Source organism: Lepidochelys kempii, chromosome 14 (assembly GCF_965140285.1).
Source record: "Lepidochelys kempii isolate rLepKem1 chromosome 14, rLepKem1.hap1, whole genome shotgun sequence".
Taxonomy (NCBI): Eukaryota; Metazoa; Chordata; order Testudines; family Cheloniidae; genus Lepidochelys; species Lepidochelys kempii.
In genome coordinates this window covers 28,336,719-28,359,462 of record NC_136393.1, presented here as the reverse complement: position 1 = coordinate 28,359,462, position 22,744 = coordinate 28,336,719, and the positions used below count along the sequence as shown (strand labels likewise).

The window sequence follows — 22,744 nt, the reverse complement described above, 5'->3', positions numbered from 1 at the left end:
GGAATGGGGGTAAGAAAATTGGAATCATGTTTTGCTAAAGGGGGAGATGGGAACAGGGAATGGGGGTAAGAAAATTGGAATCATGTTTTGCTAAAGGGGGAGATGGGAACAGGGAATGGGGGTAAGAAAATTGGAATCATGTTTTGCTAAAGGGGGAAATGGGAACAGGGAATGGGAGTAAGGAAGTTGGAATCATGTTTGGCTAAGGGCAGGAATGGGAACAGGGACACAGGTGTAAGGCTTTGTGGTGTCAGAGCTGGGAAGGAGGATACTAAGGAAGGAAACTGGAATCATGCTTGCTGGAAGTTCACCCCAATAAACATCGAATTGTTTGCACCTTTGGACTTCGGGTATTGTTGCTCTCTGTTCATGCGAGAAGGACCAGGGAAGTAAGTGGGTGAAGGAATAAGCCCCCTAACAGCGGGCATTTCATAATTTTATTTCCCTCTTATGCTTATATTTAATTCATTGAGTAGTGAGTTCTAAAATGTCTAATCTGTCCTGGCTGCAGTAATTTTCCTTATTTTTATTACTATTTTGTGCTTTGTCATTAATTATTTAAAATGGTATAATCAAATAATAACATCCTCTTAGAATATAACTTTAGCTTGTACTCACCTGAGCACTGCCAGGTTAAAAAACATTAGCTAAACACATAACTTTAGACCCTGGGCAGATGAAAGTCACTTATTTTCAAGTAGTATTTTTAGTTATATCTGTAAAAAAACCTTAAAATTCATATGAAAATAAATGCAGTTCCAATTATGATACCTAACAGCAATGATGGAGTCAAATGTTCTTGAGTCACATACATGGTTGTGATTGGTAAACATAAATGCCAAAATAATTAGAAAAATAAATTCCCATTCTTAATAAAAGAGAAAAACCCTTCATCATGTATGTTACAATTAAGTAAATACTTTTTTGGGGGAGTGAAAAACAATTGACTAAAATAGAGTAGATAATGGCAGGGACACAGAGTCAGATTTTATTTATTTTTATTATTAACGATAGTGTACAACGTATCAAACTTGTGTTTCTGATATCTGTGTTAAAGCTTCAGAACTGATACCTCAAGGTTTGGGATTGGGAATATCTTGCTGTATTATCTCCTGATCTAAATTTACATATAAACTTAAAATGTGGCTTTAATTGGAGTTTGTATATATTTGTTCTTTCTTTATGTAACAATTAGACGTAGTGCTCCTGTCAGCTAATTCCTAAGTTATTATCTGCAAAAAACCCAAGAGTCTTCAGGTGCCTAAGTAGTCTCTGGAACCATGGTTAAAGTTGCCCCCACCCCACAAAATCTGAAATGGCACCCCGGTGAGCCAGTAGTGTCCAGAGAGCTGCAGGAGGGCCCTGGGCTCTGGCAAGATGCAGCCTCCTTGTGACAGCATGAAACCGACCTTGAGCCGCAGGCAGAGCATCAGGCACCAGGAGCCACAGCAGCAGCACAGAAATAAGGGTGGCAATACAGCATCTACCAGGCCACCCTTACTTCTGTGCTGCTGCTGGTGGTGGCGTTGCCGTCAGAGCTGGGCACGCGGCCAGGAGCTGCTGGTATCAGGCCGCCTGACAATTCTTAATTTGTGCCAGGGCTGACCTGTGGCACCTCTTCAATACAAACGTGGGGAAGCAGCAGGGTCCAGAGGTGGTGGGGGGATCCCAGTAAGCCTGTGGGGCCAGGGGTGATGTGGGGGGCAGCAAAATACAAGTTCACCCAGAGTGCCATTTTCCCTAAATCTGGCCCTACCGGTCTTGGTGCAGGCAGCAGGAGGCTCATGCTGGCCAGAGCACCCGTTCTGTGCTGGGGCTGCAGCCGGGGTGGTCACTTTGCTGGGGAAAAAACATGGTTTTCAGAGAAAAGGGGAAGGAAAGAGGCAGCTGCAGGAGCTTTTATCAGAGCGCTCCACAGCCCGCCAGAGTCATTTCCCCTTGACAGAGATGCACATGGGATGTCCCCACAGCAGCCGAGTGCCCTCAGCGCCTGGCAGGAGGGGAGGGGAGCCGGGTGTCCAGGGGCTTCCTCCCTGAGCTCTGCGCTGCTGCTCCCCCTGCATCCCCAAGTGCTGCTTGGTTCACAGCCGGGTGAACTCCTGGGGGACTTGCAGAGCGCATCCAAAGTCAGACCTGTACTTATTAAGCCCTCTACCCTGCAAATACAGAAGTCAGACTGTGCCTCTGGGTTTACAGAAAGGATGTTGTGGAAAAGGAGGCTCAATTCAATAGATCAAGAGCCCCAGCCAAAGGGTGGGTTCGCACCATAGAATCATAGAATCATAGAATATCAGGGTTGGAAGGGACCCCAGAAGGTCATCTAGTCCAACCCCCTGCTCGAAGCAGGACCAATTCCCAGTTAAATCATCCCAGCCAGGGCTTTGTCAAGCCTGACCTTAAAAACCTCTAAGGAAGGAGATTCTACCACCTCCCTAGGTAACGCATTCCAGTGTTTCACCACCCTCTTAGTGAAAAAGTTTTTCCTAATATCCAATCTAAACCTCCCCCACTGCAACTTGAGACCATTACTCCTCGTTCTGTCATCTGCTACCATTGAGAACAGTCTAGAGCCATCCTCTTTGGAACCCCCTTTCAGGTAGTTGAAAGCAGCTATCAAATCCCCCCTCATTCTTCTCTTCTGCAGGCTAAACAATCCCAGCTCCCTCAGCCTCTCCTCATAACTCATGTGTTCCAGACCCCTAATCATTTTTGTTGCCCTTCGCTGGACTCTCTCCAATTTATCCACATCCTTCTTGAAGTGTGGGGCCCAAAACTGCACACAGTACTCCAGATGAGGCCTCACCAATGTCGAATAGAGGGGAACGATCACGTCCCTCGATCTGCTCGCTATGCCCCTACTTATACATCCCAAAATGCCATTGGCCTTCTTGGCAACAAGGGCACACTGCTGACTCATATCCAGCTTCTCGTCCACTGTCACCCCTAGGTCCTTTTCTGCAGAACTGCTGCCTAGCCATTCGGTCCCTAGTCTGTAGCTGTGCATTGGGTTCTTCCGTCCTAAGTGCAGGACCCTGCACTTATCCTTATTGAACCTCATCAGATTCCTTTTGGCCCAATCTTCCAATTGGTCTAGGTCCTTCTGTATCCTTTCCATCCCCTCCAGCGTATCTACCACTCCTCCCAGTTTAGTATCATCCGCAAATTTGCTGAGAGTGCAATCCACACCATCCTCCAGATCATTTATGAAGATATTGAATAAAACCGGCCCCAGGACCGACCCTTGGGGCACTCCACTTGATACCGGCTGCCAACTAGACATGGAGCCATTGATCACTACCCGTTGAGCCCGACAATTTAGCCAGCTTTCTACCCACCTTATAGTGCATTCATCCAGCCCATACTTCCTTAACTTGCTGACAAGAATACTATGGGAGACCGTGTCAAAAGCTTTGCTAAAGTCAAGAAACAATACATCCACTGCTTTCCCTTCATCCACAGAACCAGTAATCTCATCATAAAAGGCGATTAGATTAGTCAGGCATGACCTTCCCTTGGTGAATCCATGCTGGCTGTTCCTGATCACTTTCCTCTCATGCAAGTGCTTCAGGATTGATTCTTTGAGGACCTGCTCCATGATTTTTCCAGGGACTGAGGTGAGGCTGACTGGCCTGTAGTTCCCAGGATCTTCCTTCTTCCCTTTTTTAAAGATTGGCACTACATTAGCCTTTTTCCAGTCATCCGGGACTTCCCCGGTTCGCCACGAGTTTTCAAAGATAATGGCCAGTGGCTCTGCAATCACAGCCGCCAATTCCTTCAGCACTCTCGGATGCAACTCGTCCGGCCCCATGGACTTGTGCACGTCCAGCTTTTCTAAATAGTCCCTAACCGCCTCTATCTCCACAGAGGGCTGGCCATCTCTTCCGCATTTTGTGATGCCCAGCGCAGCAGTCTGGGAGCTGACCTTGTTAGTGAAAACAGAGGCAAAAAAAGCATTGAGTACATTAGCTTTTTCCACATCCTCTGTCACTAGGTTGCCTCCCTCATTCAGTAAGGGGCCCACACATTCCTTGGCTTTCTTCTTGTTGCCAACATACCTGAAGAAACCCTTCTTGTTACTCTTGACATCTCTGGCTAGCTGCAGCTCCAGGTGCGATTTGGCCCTCCTGATAACATTCCTACATGCCCGAGCAATATTTTTATACTCTTCCCTGGTCATATGTCCAACCTTCCACTTCTTGTAAGCTTCTTTTTTATGTTTAAGATCCGCTAGGATTTCACCATTAAGCCAAGTTGGTCGCCTGCCATATTTACTATTCTTTCGACTCATCGGGATGGTTTGTCCCTGTAACCTCAACAGGGATTCCTTGAAATACAGCCAGCTCTCCTGGACTCCTTTCCCCTTCAAGTTAGTCCCCCAGGGGATCCTGGCCATCCGTTCCCTGAGGGAGTCGAAGTCTGCTTTCCTGAAGTCCAGGGTCCGTATCCTGCTGCTTACCTTTGTTCCCTGCGTCAGGATCCTGAACTCAACCAACTCATGGTCACTGCCTCCCAGATTCCCATCCACTTTTGCTTCCCCCACTAATTCTACCCGGTTTGTGAGCAGCAGGTCAAGAAAAGCACCCCCCCTAGTTGGCTCCTCTAGCACTTGCGCCAGGAAATTGTCCCCTACGCTTTCCAAAAACTTCCTGGATTGTCTATGCACCGCTGTATTGCTCTCCCAGCAGATATCAGGAAAATTAAAGTCACCCATGAGAATCAGGGCATGCGATCTAGTAGCTTCCGTGAGCTGCCGGAAGAAAGCCTCATCCACCTCATCCCCCTGGTCCGGTGGTCGATAGCCGACTCCCACCACTACATCACTCTTGTTGCACACACTTCTAAACTTAATCCAGAGACACTCAGGTTTTTCTGCAGTTTCGTACCGGAGCTCTGAGCAGTCATACTGCTCCCTTACATACAGTGCTACTCCCCCACCTTTTCTGCCCTGCCTGTCCTTCCTGAACAGTTTATAACCATCCATGACAGTACTCCAGTCATATGAGTTATCCCACCAAGTCTCTGTTATTCCGATCACGTCATAGTTCCTTGACATCACCAGGACCTCCAGTTCTCCCTGCTTGTTTCCAAGGCTTTGTGCATTTGTATATAAGCACTTGAGATAACCTGTTGATCGCCCCTCATTGCACCATTTTATTTCCTTCACTGATTCTTTCAAAGTTAAAAGGGAAAGCAAACTGCTTAGCTTTTTGATAGCAGAAGAAGCTGAAATGTGTCTGATCTCACTACAGCAAAATACCCTGCAGAAAATACAGACACGATGAATTAAAACAACTTTACCAGATCAGTCACTGCAATGCTGGAATTCAGTTCTCAGTCTAGCAACAAACTGCACAGGGAAAATCAACCATTTCATGCCCGCCCTTCCCCTTAGCTTTATTTCTTTCAACTTTTATTTCTTTGAACCTGATTTCAGTAGCAGAGGCAGCCCCTCCATCCAGGCTCAGGAAGCAGCTCTGGGCTCTGGCTGCTGCTGCTGGCAGGTTGGAGCATTACGATAAGGACACAGCTGCTTTGCTCGCATTTACCCCACCCCATCCTCCTCACGATTCCAGTGTACCAGAAACATCTAGCCCCCTCCCCGCCCCCCATGATTCCAGTGCACCAGGAACATCTACCTCACCCCACCCTCCTCATGTTTCCAGTGTACCGGGAACATCTACCCCCTAACCCCTCATGATTCCAGTACATTGCTGGACCTGGGGACTCCTTGCATCTGTGGATCAGCAAGGTTCTACAGAGCAGCGTGATTTTATTTTCTCTCCGAGGCAATCCCCCTCCTGGTACCTTTTCCTTGTAAACCTCCTGGAGTTGAGTCTTATTTTCTTTGTTTTGTTTTTTTAATTTTTTAAAATATAAATATATACAGAGAAAAAACAAACATAATAAACTATATTAAATTCTCATGATATATTAACCATTTGCTACCTAATGTTAGCCATACTTGAAACATTTAATTATATATATATATATATATATATAATATGAATGGTCAAAATATACCTCAATTATTTGCATTAAACAATTTACAAACAAAATCTGCTTATGGAAAATCAACTAGTTAAAGAAAAATTATGAAGTTAAGTAAAGAATAGAAGCAAAGTTCAGAGGAGAGGGCTAGAGATGGGGAAGGAAGGAAGTGGGTAGAGAGGAAGGAGAAGGGGGGAAGAGGAATGCATGTAATAGGATCATTCAGATACTTCTATGAAAGCATCCCATGTCTCTGAGCTTTTTTTCTTGGATATTTCTGTTATGGTATACTAGTGAGGCAGAACTAGTAACTAGCAGCTGGAGTTAACCGTGGCAAATCTCCTGCTGATGTGAAGAGAAGTTCTGAATTTATCAAAGGAATAAAAGAAGCTCCAGGACTCTCACTGCAGTTGAATGTATTGTGACTTTTCTGGCTCATTGCCTGTACATTTCTCTGTCTCTGTTTCTCAGGCTCTCTTGCTGGAGCTGTTCCACTCTGTATTAAATTATATGTTCAGCAGTGCTGCAGTGGAGGAGAGAGGGTGGCTTGGTGATGAGAGCCCTCCTCTTGGCTGTAGAAGACTCAGGTTCAAGTTCCTGCTCTAATAAATATTTCATTATTTACTCAAAGTGGAACAGATCCACCAGGAAAGATTGAAAAAACTCCATCTCAGGCTACAGATAAATTGGTTGGTCACTAAGGTGCCACAAGTACTCCTTTTCTTTTTCCATCTCAGGCTAGTCAATAGCCTAGTGATTAGGGCTCTCCCCTGGAGAGGGGAAAATGGAGGGAGAGAGGAATCAGGGAACCAGAGTTGGGGAAAGCAGGCATCTGGAGAGGGGAAAGTGGAATTGAGGAAAAGCAGGAACCTTTGGGCAGGGAGGACCCAGAGGGGAGAAGCAGGATATAGAGGAGTGGGGGAAGCAGCGACCTCGAGGTGGGGAGCAGTGTGGATTGGGTGGGAATGGGACAAACTCGGACTCATAATAGAAACATGTTTTCAACTTTAATGGAATGGTTGCTCTAACTGCATAACACAATAAATTTACTTGGCAATGCATATATCCCATTTTATTTGTGTCCTCTGTGATCTTCTGTCCCTCAAAATCCAATAACCAGCATCTCATAATCACTGTTTTGTTTACTATGATGTTTGTTTGTTTTTCTCCATGTCCATCCTGTTATCTAGACCAAGTTCCCATGAGGATGCAGGTTCTCTCATTCTGCCATAGCACCACAGCCAGATGCTTTCTGCCTGATTTGATTATTTTCTTCATTACTTGTTCTCTTCACAGGTTGGAATCAGGTAGGAATCCCATCTCTTTCTGTAGTTTCTTATATGATTTATCTAGGCTTACAGTGACTTACAAATGGGCTTCACTTGAAGACAATGGAACTACTTACAGTGTGTAAACAGAACCACAAAGCAAGATTGGCAACTTCTTTATTCAATTTTGCTCTGCTTATCCTGTTGCTGGGTTGTTGCATTGTTCTTGGGATAGTTTTTAGATTTGCTTATTCATGCATGTGTTTTTAAAAGTTGTCAGCAATGGATAACACTCTATTATTGAAGGAGGATAAAAATCTAAGTAAATAAATAGCAGGGGTTTGAAAAGATGCCCAGTAAGATGTTTAGTTGTAAACAGAAGGCTAAACAAAAAACAACCCAAATTCCAAACAGAAACAACAGTGTTTTTTTAAAAAGTGTCTTCACTGCCTGTCCAAACCTTCAGGACTAATAACTGTCTAACTCATCTTAATGCACTGACGTCCTCTTCCACTCATTCCCTTCTCAAACACCTAGAGAGAGCGGGGACTATAAGTCAGTAGGTTGAACAAGAGGGTAAATGAGATACACAGCTGACGACCCTTTATTGAAAATGTCCCATTAGAACCCGTGGGGTTGTTAGCTCAGACACTCCATCTGCTCTCAGTCTCTGGGACATCACATTAGGAAAGAGGCACTAATCTGGTCCCAAACCACTTAATGCTTCATATGTCAAAAACCAGTGCTTTGAAGTGCACACAAAATATACTGGAAGTAAGAGCATATCACAGAGGTCAGGTACACAGTGTCCCATGTGCAGAGCACAGCTAACCAAGTAGGATGCTACACTTTGCACTATCTTAAATTGAAACTAGCCCTCTGGAGATTAAAGGCTTCCACAGCCTGTGAACCTGAGCAACAAAAGGAGAGCCCATTAGGGCTGATCCAAATCCCATTGAAGTAAATGAGAACTGTTCCATTGGTTCAATGGGATTGGGATCAGGTTTCCAGCCCTTTAAAATTTCCTCCAAATTTCGTTGCCTAGTTTATCAGATCTAATCCTATTTTATTTGCATAGCACACTACTGCATGAGGCTGACAGGACTGAGGAGGCAAAAGAAAAGTAATTTTTCTCTCTGAGTTAATTTTCTTTTATGTTGTGGCACATTTCAGAGCACAATGTAGAGTGACTGAACCTTATCACCCTGTCACTGTAACTGGGGTTGGGGACATTTTGTGATCCTCTCACTTGCTCCCCATGACAAGTGCTGGGAATGTATTTCAGTATTTTTTAAAATATAATCTTTCTGCCTGGTGGAGCCAGCAGCAGTCAGGGCCATGTTCAATATCTAGGGGTTCCTTCTGTTGATACAACACAGAACTGGCTCAATCCTCCACCCAGTATCCTAGGAAATTTACACACCACCCCTGGGTGTCTCTGAGAGGCAATACTTCCCCACTCACAAGCATAGAGTCTGAGTATAGAAAAGAAACTTTAATAAAAGGAGGGAAGCAACTGGGTGTTAATTTGGGAAAACACTGCAACTAGGGTCCATAAAAATAAACCATGGGTAAACGACCCAACCCCAAGTAGGTTGGGCAGTGTCCTTTCCCCTCAGGTTCTTAAGTCCAGCAACCCAAAAGCCCCCTTCACATGCCCAACCCTTCTCTGCACCCCACTCACAGTTGCTGTCCTTGGTTAGTGCAGACCCAGAGTTCAGAGGTGCATCTGCAGACTTCACCTCCCACCTTGTGTGGAGAGGGGGTAAAGAGGCTCCTTACTTGTAGCGCTGCTCGGGCACTCGCTCGCTGCCCCTCTCTGCCAGCCACCCTGCCAGATGTCTGCTCACCATGCTCACCGCGCCTCTCCACTGTCAGCCTGCTGGCTGCTTGGTCACCGCTGTTGGCACACCTCTCCACCAGCCGCCCTGTTGGCCGCTCACCTTGCTTCTCCACCAGCCGCCCTGCTAGCCACTCATCACGCTTCTTTGCCACTGCCCTGCTGGCTGCTTGTTGCGCCTCTCTGCCTCAACAGCCACTCATTCACCAGCTGTCAGTCACCTTCTGCTGCCATCTGCCTCTCTGCTGTGTCCTCTGCACATCAGTTTCTTAGTAATTTTAGCTCTTAGCAGGCAGGGCAGAAACACAGTCGCACCACAAATGATTTCAGCTCTGATCGAACAATTAAATTAACAAAGAGGGTTCTAATGAAGCCTATTTAATGCTATTATTTGACCTGTGGGGAGGAACAGGTTGAACCAGTCTAGGTAGGACCCTTGGTGAGGGTGTGCTGCCTTCTCACTGGGATACTTGTCCCCACCCCTCTTACTTTCACAGGGCGCTGACATTTGAGCCCCTGGCTTAACAAGGTTCTTTCAACTGAGGATGGTCCCCCTTATTTGGGACAGGTTAAGCACAGTACTGCTTCTCTGTATTCCAACAATAATTACAACATTGGTAACAGCATTTCACTACTCCTGCATTCAGTACTAAAGTGATTTGTACCCAACACCAGTTAAAGTTGATCACTTTGACACCTCTGCATCTGTTGAATATGTAAGCAGAGCAGGAACAAATTGTATTTACATAAACACACGGGGAGTCTCTCCCACTCCCAGCTAGCTGTCAGGGAAGCATTCATTCAGACCCTGCTTACATAAACATAATGTTAACCCTTTAGACATGAGTGGGTAGCCAGTATTCAGGGTCTTATGGGTTCTTTCCATTAGAAAGAGAAATTGCTGATGGAGTCAGGTATTTATTTGATGAAATCCTTTTTATTTACATAGAATGTACACAAAGTCCCGCATCATTGAACACAGTAGGAATCAAACAGCAGGAGGCAATTTCTTTGCTCACAATTCCAAGCCGCTTTCAACCAAAACTTTGCCCAACAAGTTCTCTCTTAGCTTTCACATGCTTCAAGTGCTTTTCTGGCTGTCTCTGGCCCTTCTTTGCAGCCTTTTCTGTCTGCTTCTTTAGTGTTTTTTCTCTGCTTCTGCTCTCACACACAAGCACACAGCTCTACCAAAGCAATACCCATCCCTCTGTATTTGCACTATGCCCACATAGCTCAGCTCTTGACCAGACTTGCACATGGCATGTGATTTGAGTGGTGGCTCTGAAAGTTTCAGCTACTTTACTCCATAAAGGAGCTTCATTGCTTCTATCATTTATTCTGAATGAAGGGTGGCTATTACACCCACCAGATTCAATGAGGTTTCACCCTACATCTGGTATAACAATAATTTAACAGAGTAGCAGCCGTGTTAGTCTGTATTCGCAAAAAGAAAAGGAGTACTTGTGGCACCTTAGAGACTAACCAATTTATTTGAGCATAAGCTTTCGTGAACTACAGCTCACTTCCACTGAATGCATCCGATGAAGTGAGCTGTAGCTCACGAAAGCTTATGCTCAAATAAATGAGTTAGTCTCTAAGGTGCCACAAGTACTCCTTTTCTTTTTGTGAATAATTTACAGTTGTGGAAATGCATTATTTCTTGTAAACTCCATATATAATTTCATGCCCCATGGAATATAAAATACATGAAATAGATCTTGTTGTTTGTGTGTATTGTTAAAGAAATGTATATGAATTTCCCATGCTTTCTCTGAGTTTATCTTCCTTGTATCCTGGTACATTTCTTAGCTCGTTTTAAAGTGGTTGGACCTGACCAGCCTGTCATTGCCACTGTGGGAGAAGAGATTGTGTTACCCTGTCACCTGTCCCCCAAGATGAGCGCTGAGAACATGGAGGTGACGTGGTTCCGGTCCCAACTCTCTCCATTTGTTCATCGCTATAGTGATGGAAAGGACCAGTATGGGCAGCAGATGTCAGAATATCAGCGGAGGACAGAGCTCTTTAAAGATGGTCTCACCGATGGAAATGTTGCCTTGAGAATTTTCAATATCAGACCTTCTGATGAAGGACAGTATAGCTGTTTTGTTCAAGAGGGTATGGATTATGAAGAAGCCCAATTGGAACTAAAGGTGTCAGGTCAGTAGCGTGTGGGGAAGCAATAGATGTGATATATCTTAATTTTTAGTAAGGCTGTTGGCACAATCCCACATGACAATCTCATAAGCAAACCAGGGAAATGTGGTTTGGCTGAAATTGCTAGAAGGTGGGTGCACAACCTGATTAAAAAATTGAACCCAAAGAGTAGTTATCAGTTGTTTGCTGTTAAATTAGGAGGATGTATCAAATGGGATCCCACATGGGTCATTCCTCAGTCCGGTACTATTCAATATTTTCATTAATTACTTAGATGATGCAGTAGAGAGTACACTTATAAAATGTGCAGATGTCACCAAGCTGGGAAAGATGCAGTCCCTTTGGAGGGCAGGATTAGAATTCAAAATGATCTTGATAAACTGGAGTATTGGTCTGAAATCAACAACATGAAATTGAGTAAAAACATGCAAAGAGAAATACACGTAGGAAGGAAAAAATAAATGCACAAATACAATATGGGAATAACTGTCTGTGCAGCAATGCTGCAGAAAAGGATGTGGAGATTTTAGTGGACCACAAAGTGAATATGGAGCCAACAGTATGATGCTGCAGTGAAAAAAAAGGAGATTTAGGCTACATAGCAGGAAAATCTTTCTAACTATGAAGATAGTTAAGCACTGGAACAGGTAACCTAGGCAGGTCATGGAATTCTTGCAATTGTAGGTTTTTTAAGAAGGAGGTTTCTACAGTCCAATTGTGCCACAATCACTGTTTTTCTGCATTTAAAAGCCAGGGCCAGGATTAGGGGATAGCAAGCAGGTCAATTGCCCAGGGCCCCACACCACAGGGGGCCCTGCGAAGCTACCTTGCTCAGGCTTCGGCTTCAACCTCGTGTGACGGGTCTCAGGTTTCAGCCATGCACAGCAGGGTGGGGGCTTTGGCTTTCTGCCCTGGGCCCCAGCAAGTCTAATGCTGACCCTGTTTGGTGGACCCCTTGAAACCTGCTCATAGCCCCCTGTGGGGCCACAGACCCCTGGCTGAGAACCGCTGGACTAGATGACCTTTTGAGTTCCCTTCCAATCCTATAGTTCTATGTGCCTGTATTTCCTTTGGAGAGCGTTCTCAGTGATTCTTATTTGCATTTTACTATTCAAAATTTCCTGTTACCTTCAATTTATTTCCTATCAGTAACTCCAGTGTGTCACTTTTGTAAATCGGATTTAAGTTCCTATGTCATTTGGGTGGTTTTGAAAAATTTCCCCAAGTCCGTTGCGAGGAATGATTCTTCATCCAAACATGAAGTACATTGGATAAGGGGTACACTAGCTACTCCACGTCTGAAAATGAGTGGCTAGTGTTCTGCTGGCTCCTTGTCACTCTGGTGCTATCTCGTTTCATTCTGGTGAAGGCTGCTAAAACTTTAAGGAGGGAGAACAATTCCTCCTGTGAAAGCCCATTCCTCCTCCACTGCTTTTCACCAGTGAAGAGGGGCTTAGGAGCAGCCACACATACTGAGCTCTGGGTTAAACTTGACCAGACATGGACAGACTTTTCTCCTCTGTCTTTGACATGTACCCATAGGGCTAGCTAAAGCAGACTGTATATGATCAAAGAAGAGATATTTCACCTGAAGGTACATTTGAAATATAACTTTTATTTTTCTCAATCTTTTTCTTTATCCGTTAGTGTTAAGATCATTTACCAGCTAACGGATTCATGAAATCATGAAATACAATGTTTTGCCATGTGTAGATCCTGGAATGGAAAACTAGTGAAGGAAAAAGTTTTCCCTTCCCGCTCCATGAAATAATTATAATTTCTTGCTCATATTGTTTCCTGAGTCCATGAGTATAGGGAATAAAAGGAAAGTTTAAATGTTTATCCTCCAGGCTGAACATGTGCATAAATTAATACTGATTTATTAATTTTCTCTAGCTTCAGGCACTGCTCCTCACATCTCTGTTGAGGATTATCAGGATGGAGGGATCTGGGTGGTGTGTCGATTGGTTGGCTGGTACCCACAGCCTGAGGTGCTGTGGAGAGATGCCAGTGGACAGCATTTACCATCGCTCTCTGAAACAAATTCCAAAGAAGCCAATGAGCTGTTTGACATTGAAAATTCCATCGTTATTACAGAGAATTCACACCAGAACTTGTCTTGCGTAGTCAAGAGCACCCACACCAACCGAAAAAAGGAATCAACATTATTTTATATATCAGGTCAGTTACCACCAAAGCAACACACTGTGATCAGCAACAGAAAAAATACAACAGCAGATTGGTTAACTACATTAAAATGTATCAATAGCAATGAAGGCTAGAGTATGATATTTAGACAAAAAACCCTACAAAAGAAACAAACCAATGGTGGAATTTTCAAAAAGTATCCTGAAAGTCAACAAGACTCATGCTCCTAAATAATTCAGACACTTTTGAAGATCCCACCTATACTGTATAGCAGAGGTGGCCAAATTTACTGACTCTCCAAGCCACATATGACAATCTTCAGAAGTTTGAGAGCTGGGGCATGACTGCAGGAGTTTGGGGCTTCAAATCTGTGGGGAGGGGGGTCTCAGGGCTTCAGCCCCATGGGAAGCACCTGCTGGGGCTTGGGGCTTCAGGAGTGGGGCTGAAACCCGAGACCTTCCTCCCTGCAGTGGTGACACGGCGGGACACATGGGGTCACATGCTCCCCCAGACTTTTGCCAGGATTTGCTGGCCCTGCTTGGTCACATGGTGTCGCCCTGTGTGACAGCTGCCGGAGCCGGCAAGCTGGGAGCTGTGACTATGAGGAGAGGCAGCTGGGAACTGCAGGGGGAGCTTCTGCTTTTGCTTCTGCCTGAGAGCTCTTTTGGGACCATGGAGAGGAGGGGCTCAGAGCATAGCCCCAGCTGGGGCTGAGCTCTCACCCATGGCCGGGACTGCAGCAGAGCAATTGGCCCTGGCCAGAGCGCCAAGCCCAGAGCCCATCCCCCGTTCCACCATTCCTCCCAAGGCCCTACCCGTGGCCCCACCCCATTCCACCCCTTCCCCTGTGAGCCTGCCCCTGTTCCAACCACGAACCTGCCCCCATTCCACCCCCACTCCACCTCTTCTCTCGAGGCCCACACCCCGCTTGTTCCTTTCCACCCTGTCTGCTGCCACCCCGAGTCCAGAAAGGCTCTGTGTCCCCACTGTGGCCCTGGAGTAAGAGCTCCTCCACCCCCAAGGCTGTAGCAGTGGGGATTTTTCCGGGGGCCCCAAATTGGCCAGGACCCCTGGGCATAGGCCCTGTGGGTCTGTGCGGTAATCCGCCACTGCACTCCCGCTTCTGGCCTCTCCCCAAGCCTCCATTACGCACCGCCCATGATTGCAGCCCCAGTGTGCTGAGCACTGTACAAATAAACTATGATAGTTCTAAACTAAATGAACAAGACAAGCAAAAGACTGGACAGGAAATAGAGCAACAGAGGGGAAATTACATAGTAAAGCTCATACAGCAGGGCACCAGAAGTGTGGGGAACATAATTCAGTCTCCTGAGTCTGAAGCCAGTGCTTTAGGCATTGGACAAGGTTGTCTCTTTGTGCAACAACAGCAGTGAATTAAACCAGGCTGATTCATACGCTGATCTGTGAATTGATGCCTGTGTTGGTTGGAGTCCTTGTAATATAGGTTTCTGGTGCTCTGTGCACTGCAGACAGGGCTGTATTTCCACCTTTGTTTTAGACTACTCCTGCTGGAGGTAGCTTTATATGATGTGGAATCCTTTGATTTTTGCCCTTACTTACAGAGTGATGTGAGTCCCTCTAGGGTTTTCTTTTACAGCTGCCTTTTTCCCAAAGGCGAATCCATGGATGGTGGCTCTGTCGGTGATCCTGATGATTTTCGCATGTTTCATTGGTATCACTATTTATTTATTTAAAATAAAAGGTAAACATTATAAAGGAAAATATAATGCAAGATTTTCTTCTAATAAAAGCAGTAAGGCTACATCTGAAAAACTAAAAAGTAACATGAAAAATGTAGAAGCAACAAAAAATAATGGTTTTGTATGGAAATGTCCTTGCAAAGGAACTTCACTGAGTTACACCAGCTGAGCCTTCACATTTATATATAACGGGACACATAAAATTAGAGAAAAGTGAAAAGAGAAGACATCCCAGGCTGTGAGATGAGTTAGGGCAGTGGCTCTCAACCTTTCCAGACCACTGCACCCCTTTCAGGAGTCTGATTTGTCTTGCATACCACAAGTTTCTCCTGACTTAAAAATCACTTGCTTAGGGTATGTCTACACTACAAAATTAGGTCGAATTTATAGAAGTCGTTTTTTTAGAAATCGTTTTTATATATTCGAGTGTGTGTGTCCCCACAGAAAATGCTCTAAGTGCATTAACTCGGTGGAGTGCTTCCACAGTACCAAGGCAAACGTCGACTTCCGGAGTGTTGCACTGTGGGTAGTTATCCCACAGTTCCCGCAGTCTCTGCTGCCCATTGGAATTCTGGGTTGAGATCCCAATGCCTGATGGGGCTAAAACATTGTCGCGGGTGGTTCTGGGTACATATCATCAGGCCTCCGTTCCCTCCCTCCCTCCATGAAAGCAAGGGCAGACAATCATTTTGCGCCTTTTTTCTTGAGTTACCTGTGCAGACGCCATACCACGGCAAGCATGGAGCCCGCTCAGGTAACCGTCACCGTATGTCTACTGGGTGCTGGCAGACGTGGTACTGCATTGCTACTCAGCAGCAGCAACCCCTTGCCTTGTGGCAGCAGACTGTACAATAGGACTGGTAGCCGTCATCGTCATGTCCGAGGTGCTCCTGGCCATGTCGGCCAGGAGCACCTGGGCAGACATGGGTGCAGGGACTACATTAGAAGTGACTTGACCAGGTCATTCTCTTTAGTCCTGCAGTCAGTCCTATTGAACCATCTTATGGTGAGCAGGAGGCGATATGGATAGCTAGCAGTCCTATTGTACCATCTCCTGCCGAGCAGCCATGAGATGTGGATGGCTTGCAGTCCTTCTGCACCGTCTGCTGCCAGCCAAAGATGTAAAAGATAGATGGAGTGGATCAAAACAAGAAAAAGACTAGATTTGTTTTGTACTCATTCACTTCCCCCCCTCCCGCCCCGTCTAGGGGACTCATTCCTCTAGGTCACACTGCAGTCACTCACAGAGAAGGTGCAGCAAGGTAAATCTAGCTATGTATCAATCAGAGGCCAGACCAACCTGCTTGTTCCAATAAGAACAATTACTTAGGTGCACCATTTCTTATTGGAACCCTCCGTGAAGTCCTGCCTGAAATACTCCTTGATGTAAAGCCACCCCCTTTGTTGATTTTAATTCCCTGTAAGCCAACCCTGTAAGCCATGTCATCAGTCGCCCCTCCCTCCGTCAGAGCAACGACAGACAATCGTTCCGTGACTTTTTTCTGTGTGGATGCCATACCAAGGCAAGCATGGAGGCCGCTCAGCTCACTTTGGCAATTAGGAGCACATTAAACACCACACACATTATCCAGCAGTATATGCAGCACCAGAACCTGGCAGAGCGATACTGGGCGAGGAGGCGATGTCAGTGTGGTCACGTGAGTGATCAGGACATGGACACAGATTTCTCTGAAAGCATGGGCCCTGCCAGTGCATGCATCATGGTGCTAATGGGGCAGGTTCATGCGGTGGAACACCGATTCTGGGCTTGGGAAACAAGCACAGACTGGTGGGACCGCATCGTGTTGCAGGTCTGGGACGATTCCCAGTGGCTGCGAAACTTTCGCATGCGTAAGGGCACTTTCATGGAACTTTGTGACTTGCTTTCCCCTGCCCTGAAACGCATGAATACCAAGATGAGAGCAGCCCTCACAGTTGAGAAGCAAGTGGCGATAGCCCTGTGGAAGCTTGCAACGCCAGACAGCTACCAGTCAGTTGGGAATCAATTTGGATTGGGCAAATCTACTGTGGGGGCTGCTGTGATGCAAGTAGCCCACGCAATCAAAGATCTGCTGATATCAAGGGCAGTGACCCTGGGAAATGTGCAGGTCATAGTGGATGGCTTTGCTGCAATGGGATTCCCTAACTGTGGTGGGCCATAGATGGAACCCATATCCCTATCTTGGCACCGGAGCACCAAGCCAGCGACTACATAAACTGCAAGGGGTACTTTTAAATAGTGCTGCAAGCTCTGGTGGATCACAAGGGACGTTTCACCAACATCAGTGTGGGATGGCCGGGAAAGGTACATGACGCTCGCATCTTCAGGAACTCTGGTCTGTTTCAAAAGCTGCAGGAAGGGACTTTATTCCCAGACCAGAAGATAACTGTTGGGGATGTTGAAATGCCTATATGTATCCTTGGGGACCCAGCCTACCCCTTAATGCCATGGCTCATGAAGCCATACACAGGCAGCCTGGACAGTAGTCAAGAGCTGTTCAACTACAGGCTGAGCAAGTGCAGAATGGTGGTAGAATGTGCATTTGGACGTTTAAAGGCGCGCTGGCGCAGTTTACTGACTCGCTTAGACCTCAGCGAAACCAATATTCCCACTGTTATTACTGCTTGCTGTGCACTCCATAATATCTGTGAGAGTAAGAGGGAGACATTTATGGAGGGGTGGGAGGTTGAGGCAAATCGTCTGGCTGCTGGTTACGTGCAGCCAGACACCAGGGTGGTTAGAAGAGCACAGGAGGGCGCGGTGCGCATCAGAGAAGCTTTGAAAACCAGTTTCATGACTGGCCAGGCTACGGTGTGAAAGTTCTGTTTGTTTCTCCTCAATGAAACCCCCCGCCCCTTGGTTCACTCTACTTCCCTGTAAGCTAACCACCCTCCCCTCCTCCCTTCGATCACTGCTTGCAGAGTCAATAAAGTCATTGTTGCTTCACATTCATGCATTCTTTATTTATTCATCACACAAATAGGGGGATGACTACCAAGGTAGCCCAGGAGGGGTGGTGGAGGAGGGAATGAAAATGCCACCCAGCACTTTAAAAGTTTACAACTTTAAAATTTATTGAATGCCAGCCTTCTGTCTTTTGGGCAATCCTCTGTGGTGGAGTGGCTGGTTGGCCGGAGACCCCCCCACCGCGTTCTTGGGCGTCTGGGTGTGGAGGCTATGGAACTTGGGGAGGAGGGTGGTTAGTTACACAGGGGCTGTAGTGGCAGTCTGTGCTCCAGCTGCCTTTGCTGCAGCTCAACCATACTCTGGAGCATATTAGTTTGATCCTCCAGCAGCCTCAGCATTGAATCCTGCCTCCTCTCATCACGCTGCCACCACCTTTCAGCTTCAGCCCTCTCTTCAGCCCGCCACTTACTCTCTTCAGCCCGCCACCTCTCCTCCCGGTCATTTTGTGCTTTCCTGCACTCTGACATTATTTGCCTCCATGCATTCCTCTGTGCTCTGTCAGTGTGGGAGGACAACGTGAGCTCAGAGAACATTTCATCATAAGTGCGTTTTTTTTTCTTTCTAATCTTCACTAGCCTCTGGGAAGGAGAAGATCCTGTGATCATTGAAACACATGCAGCTGGCGGAGAAAAAAAAGGGACAGCAGTATTTAAAAAGACACATTTTATAAAACAGTGGCTACAGTCTTTCAGGGTAAACCTTGCTGTTAACATTACATACATAGCACATGTGCTTTCGTTACAAGGTCGCATTTTGCCTCCCCCCACCGCGTGGCTACCCCCTCAACCCTCCCTCCTCCCCGTGGCTCACAGTGGGGAACATTTCTGTTCAGCCACAGGCAAACAACCCAGCAGGAACGGGCACCTCTGAGTGTCCCCTGAAGAAAAGCATCCTATTTCAACCAGGTGACCATGAATGATATCACTCTCCTGAGGATAACACAGAGAGATAAAGAACGGATGTTGTTTGAACGCCAGCAAACATACACTGCAATGCTTTGTTGTACAATGATTCCCAAGTACATGCTACTGGCCTGGAGTGGTAAAGTGTCCTACCATGGAGGACGCAATAAGGCTGCCCTCCCCAGAAACCTTTTGCAAAGGTTTTGGGAGTACATCCAGGAGAGCCGTGAATGCCTGGGCAAATTAATCTTTTCACATGCTTGCTTTTAAACCATGTATAGTATTTTAAAAGGTACACTCACTGGAGGTCCCTTCTCCTCCTGCCGGGTCCAGGAGGCAGCCTTGGGTGGGTCCGGGGGGTACTGGCTCCAGGTCCAGGGTGAGAAACCGTTCCTGGCTGTCGGGAAAACTGGTTTGTCCGCTTGCTTGCTGTGAGCTATCTACAACCTCCTCCTCATCATCATCTTCTTCGTCCCCAAAACCTGCTTCCGTATTGCCTCCATCTCCATTGAAGGAGTCAAACAACACGGCTGGGGTAGTGGTGGCTGAACCCCCTAAAATGGCATGCAGCTCATCATAGAAGCGGCATGTTTGGGGCTCTGATCCGGAGCGGCCATTCGCCTCTCTGGTTTTCTGGTAGGCTTGCCTCAGCGCCTTAAGTTTCTCGCGGCACTGCTTTGGGTCCCTGTTATGGCCTCTGTCCTTCATGCCCTGGGAGATTTTGACAAAGGTTTTGGCATTTCGAAAACTGGAACGGAGTTCTGATAGCACGGATTCCTCTCCCCATACAGCGATCAGATCCCGTACCTCCCGTTCAGTCCATGCTGGAGCTCTTTTGCGATTCTGGGACTCCATCATGGTCACCTCTGCTGATGAGCTCTGCATGGTCACCTGCAGCTTGCCACGCTGGCCAAACAGGAAATGAGATTCAAAAGTTTGCGATTCTTTTCCTGTCTACCTGGCCAGTGCATCTGAGTTGAGAGTGCTGTCCAGAGCAGTCACAATGGAGCACTCTGGGATAGCTCCTGGAGGCCAATACCGTCGAATTGTGTCCACAGTACCCCAAATTCGAGCCGGCAAGGTCGATTTAAGCGCTAATCCACTTGTCAGGGATGGAGTAAGGAAATCGATTTTAAGAGCCCTTTAAGTCAAAATAAAGGGCTTCATCGTGTGGACGGGTGCAGGTTTACATCGATTTAATGCTGCTAAATTCGACCTAAAGTCCTAGTGTAGACCAGGGCTTGGAGTCATTATGGATAGTTTTCTGAAAACATCCACTTAATGTGAAGCATCAGTCAAAAAAGCAAACAGAATGTTGTGAATCATTAAGAAAGGGATAGATACCTCTGTGTAAATCCATGGTACACCCACATCTTGAATACTGCATGCAGATGTAGTCACCCCATCTCAAAAAATATATGTTGGGATTGGAAAAGGTTCAGAAAAGGGCAACAAAATTTATTAGGGATATGGAACAGCTTCCGTATGAGGAGACATTAATAAAACTGGGACTTTTCAGCTTGGAAAAGAAACAACTGAGGGGAGGTATGATTGAGGTCTATAAAATCATCACTGGTGTGGAGAAAATAAATAAGGAAGTGTTATTTACTCCTTCTCATAACACAAGAACTAGGGGGTCATAAAATGAAATTAATAGGCAGCAGGTTTAAAAGAAACAAAAGGAAGTATTTCTTCACACAACGCAGAGTCAACCTGTGGAATTCTTTGCCAGAGGATGTTGTGAAGGCCAAGCCTATAACAAGGTTCAAAAAAGAACTAGATAAGTTCATGGATGATAGGTCCATCAATGGCTATTAGCCAGGATGGGCAGGGATGGTGTCCCTAGCCTCTGTTTGCCAGAAGATGGGAATGGGCTATGGGATGATCACTTGATGATTACCTGTTTTGTTCATTCCCTCTGGGGGCACCTGGCATTGGCCACTGTCGGAAGACAGGATACTGGGCTAGATGGACCTTTGGTCTGACCCAGTATGGCCATTCATATTTTCTAGTAATAATTTTTATTTATCGCTGTTTATTTTATTTATTTATTTGTTTGGGAAATGTGATACCGACATTGGTGTCATTATCTTTCCTCCAACAAGTAAAATTTTCCACAAATTTGTCTCCTCATTATTATTATTATTTATTATTTATTATGGGAGAGATTTTAGAACCAGAAACACCACTATCATCAATAAGAGCTTTGTCATTGACTTCAGGGAGTGAAGGATCAAGCACTAAATGCACAAGTCCTAGAACAATACAGTTGATAATATTAGGGCCTGAAATTACACTCCTTGCACCCCTAAAGCTCCCAACAAAGTTGCTGGATATGTAGGATATGCCAGGAAGCAGGACTGGGCTCTAATTCTGCTGGGAATTCAGAACTTTCACAACTTGGAAATACTCACTCTTTGATATTGAACTCCAATGTAGTCACATGATTAGTAAAACAAAAATTTAATGTTTATCGAGGTGCTAAGGATTCATATAATGCAAACATTTCTTTCAATCTACATTAACTGTAAATATTCTTAAACAACTTGCTTTTCAAATGTTTTCTCCTAATAGAAACTGTTCTATGAAGTTGTTTGCTGTTAATTTTTGTTGTTGTGATTATTGGTAATAAAGGAACACCAACTTGAAACTCACATGAAATATCACAATAATGTATTGATGATAATTCAATAGGTAGGAGATGAGAACATAGAGAACATGATTTAAGATGTATCTTCACTGAGGGTGAAATTCCCCTCCTGCGGGAGGTGACATTAAGTGGGAGACAAGGGGGACTCTGTGCCCTCCTGCACAGCGGGGAAGGGCTTCATGCCAGCTTGGTATCAGTTTTTCCCCTTTGTGCAGAGTTGTTTCTGATAGATACAAGTTAGGTCTATTCTTGGTGTCATCTTGTTATTTACAGAATATGTAGAGGAAAGTCTTTTATCCTAGAACACAGTAGAAACCAACAACAGCAGACAGTTTCCTTGCTCAGAAAATCCCCAATCTTCCACTGTAGTGAGCTCTGTGCCCAAGGAGCCCTATCTGCTTCCGTTCACACCCATAACTCCTTTGCCAGGTTTCTTTTGGTTTTCTACCTCCAACAAACACACATGCACGCACGTGCGCGCACACACACATACACACACACACACACACGGTCTTTTAGCCCCTGAGTTCACTATCAGTGATAGCCCTGTTAATCTACCTGGGTTGGCTTTGTGCCCAGTGCACTGGGCAGTAGTTTTCATTATTTCTAGCTGGATCACAACACAAAAGGCCATAATGATTCTTTCTACTGAACCTGAAGGCAGATGCTTGGGTTTAACAAAGTCTGTGATCCTCTTTGGATCAAAATCCTATTAACACCTGCCAAAATAACGTCAACAACTGCTGAGAAAGAGGTGTGTGTGTGTGTGGCTATATGTACTATAAATCTATGCAGGAAGCCAGAAGCTGGGGCTGGACGGTGAAGTACAGGGAGAAATGAAGATAGAGACTGAGGAGTTTTAGGGATAGCTCTGTTTCCTTATTATAACAACATGATCTGGTCAGTGATATAGAAAATGACTCTGTTGAGCTTTACCATTGTCACATGACAAGTATCAGGTCGGCAGAGAAATGGGAGTGAAGCCACCAGGCCAGGATTTTGTAGATTCCAGATAGGGGATGTGCAGGAGCTGCAGCTGAGATCAAAGTGAGTACACTGGCCATTGCGAGGCTTCAGAGGTGCTCTGTGTCCTGCGTGTGGTATC

General features: G+C 45.7%; 1 protein-coding gene and 1 long non-coding RNA gene across 7 annotated transcripts in view; one reads left to right on the top strand and one right to left on the bottom strand.

Moving 5' to 3' along the window:
- BTNL2 (butyrophilin like 2) overlaps positions 1-22,744 on the top strand; it is a 1,264,829-nt gene that overhangs the window by 549,867 nt on the left and 692,218 nt on the right. For 5 of the 6 annotated variants that reach the window (XM_078848426.1, XM_078848429.1, XM_078848427.1 and 2 more), the window contains exons 5-7: positions 7,179-7,295; positions 10,906-11,253; positions 13,147-13,431. In XM_078848426.1, the coding sequence (XP_078704552.1) occupies positions 7,179-7,295; positions 10,906-11,253; positions 13,147-13,431 (750 nt within the window). The remainder of the gene's footprint in view (positions 1-7,178; positions 7,296-10,905; positions 11,254-13,146; positions 13,432-22,744) is intronic. The other variant, XM_078848428.1, reaches the window with a different exon arrangement.
- On the bottom strand, positions 7,097-9,406 carry LOC144929295 (uncharacterized). The gene is made up of 2 exons (XR_013634555.1): positions 9,039-9,406; positions 7,097-7,789 (listed from the first exon to the last, which is right to left on the bottom strand). It is a non-coding gene; the product is annotated as an uncharacterized LOC144929295 (long non-coding RNA).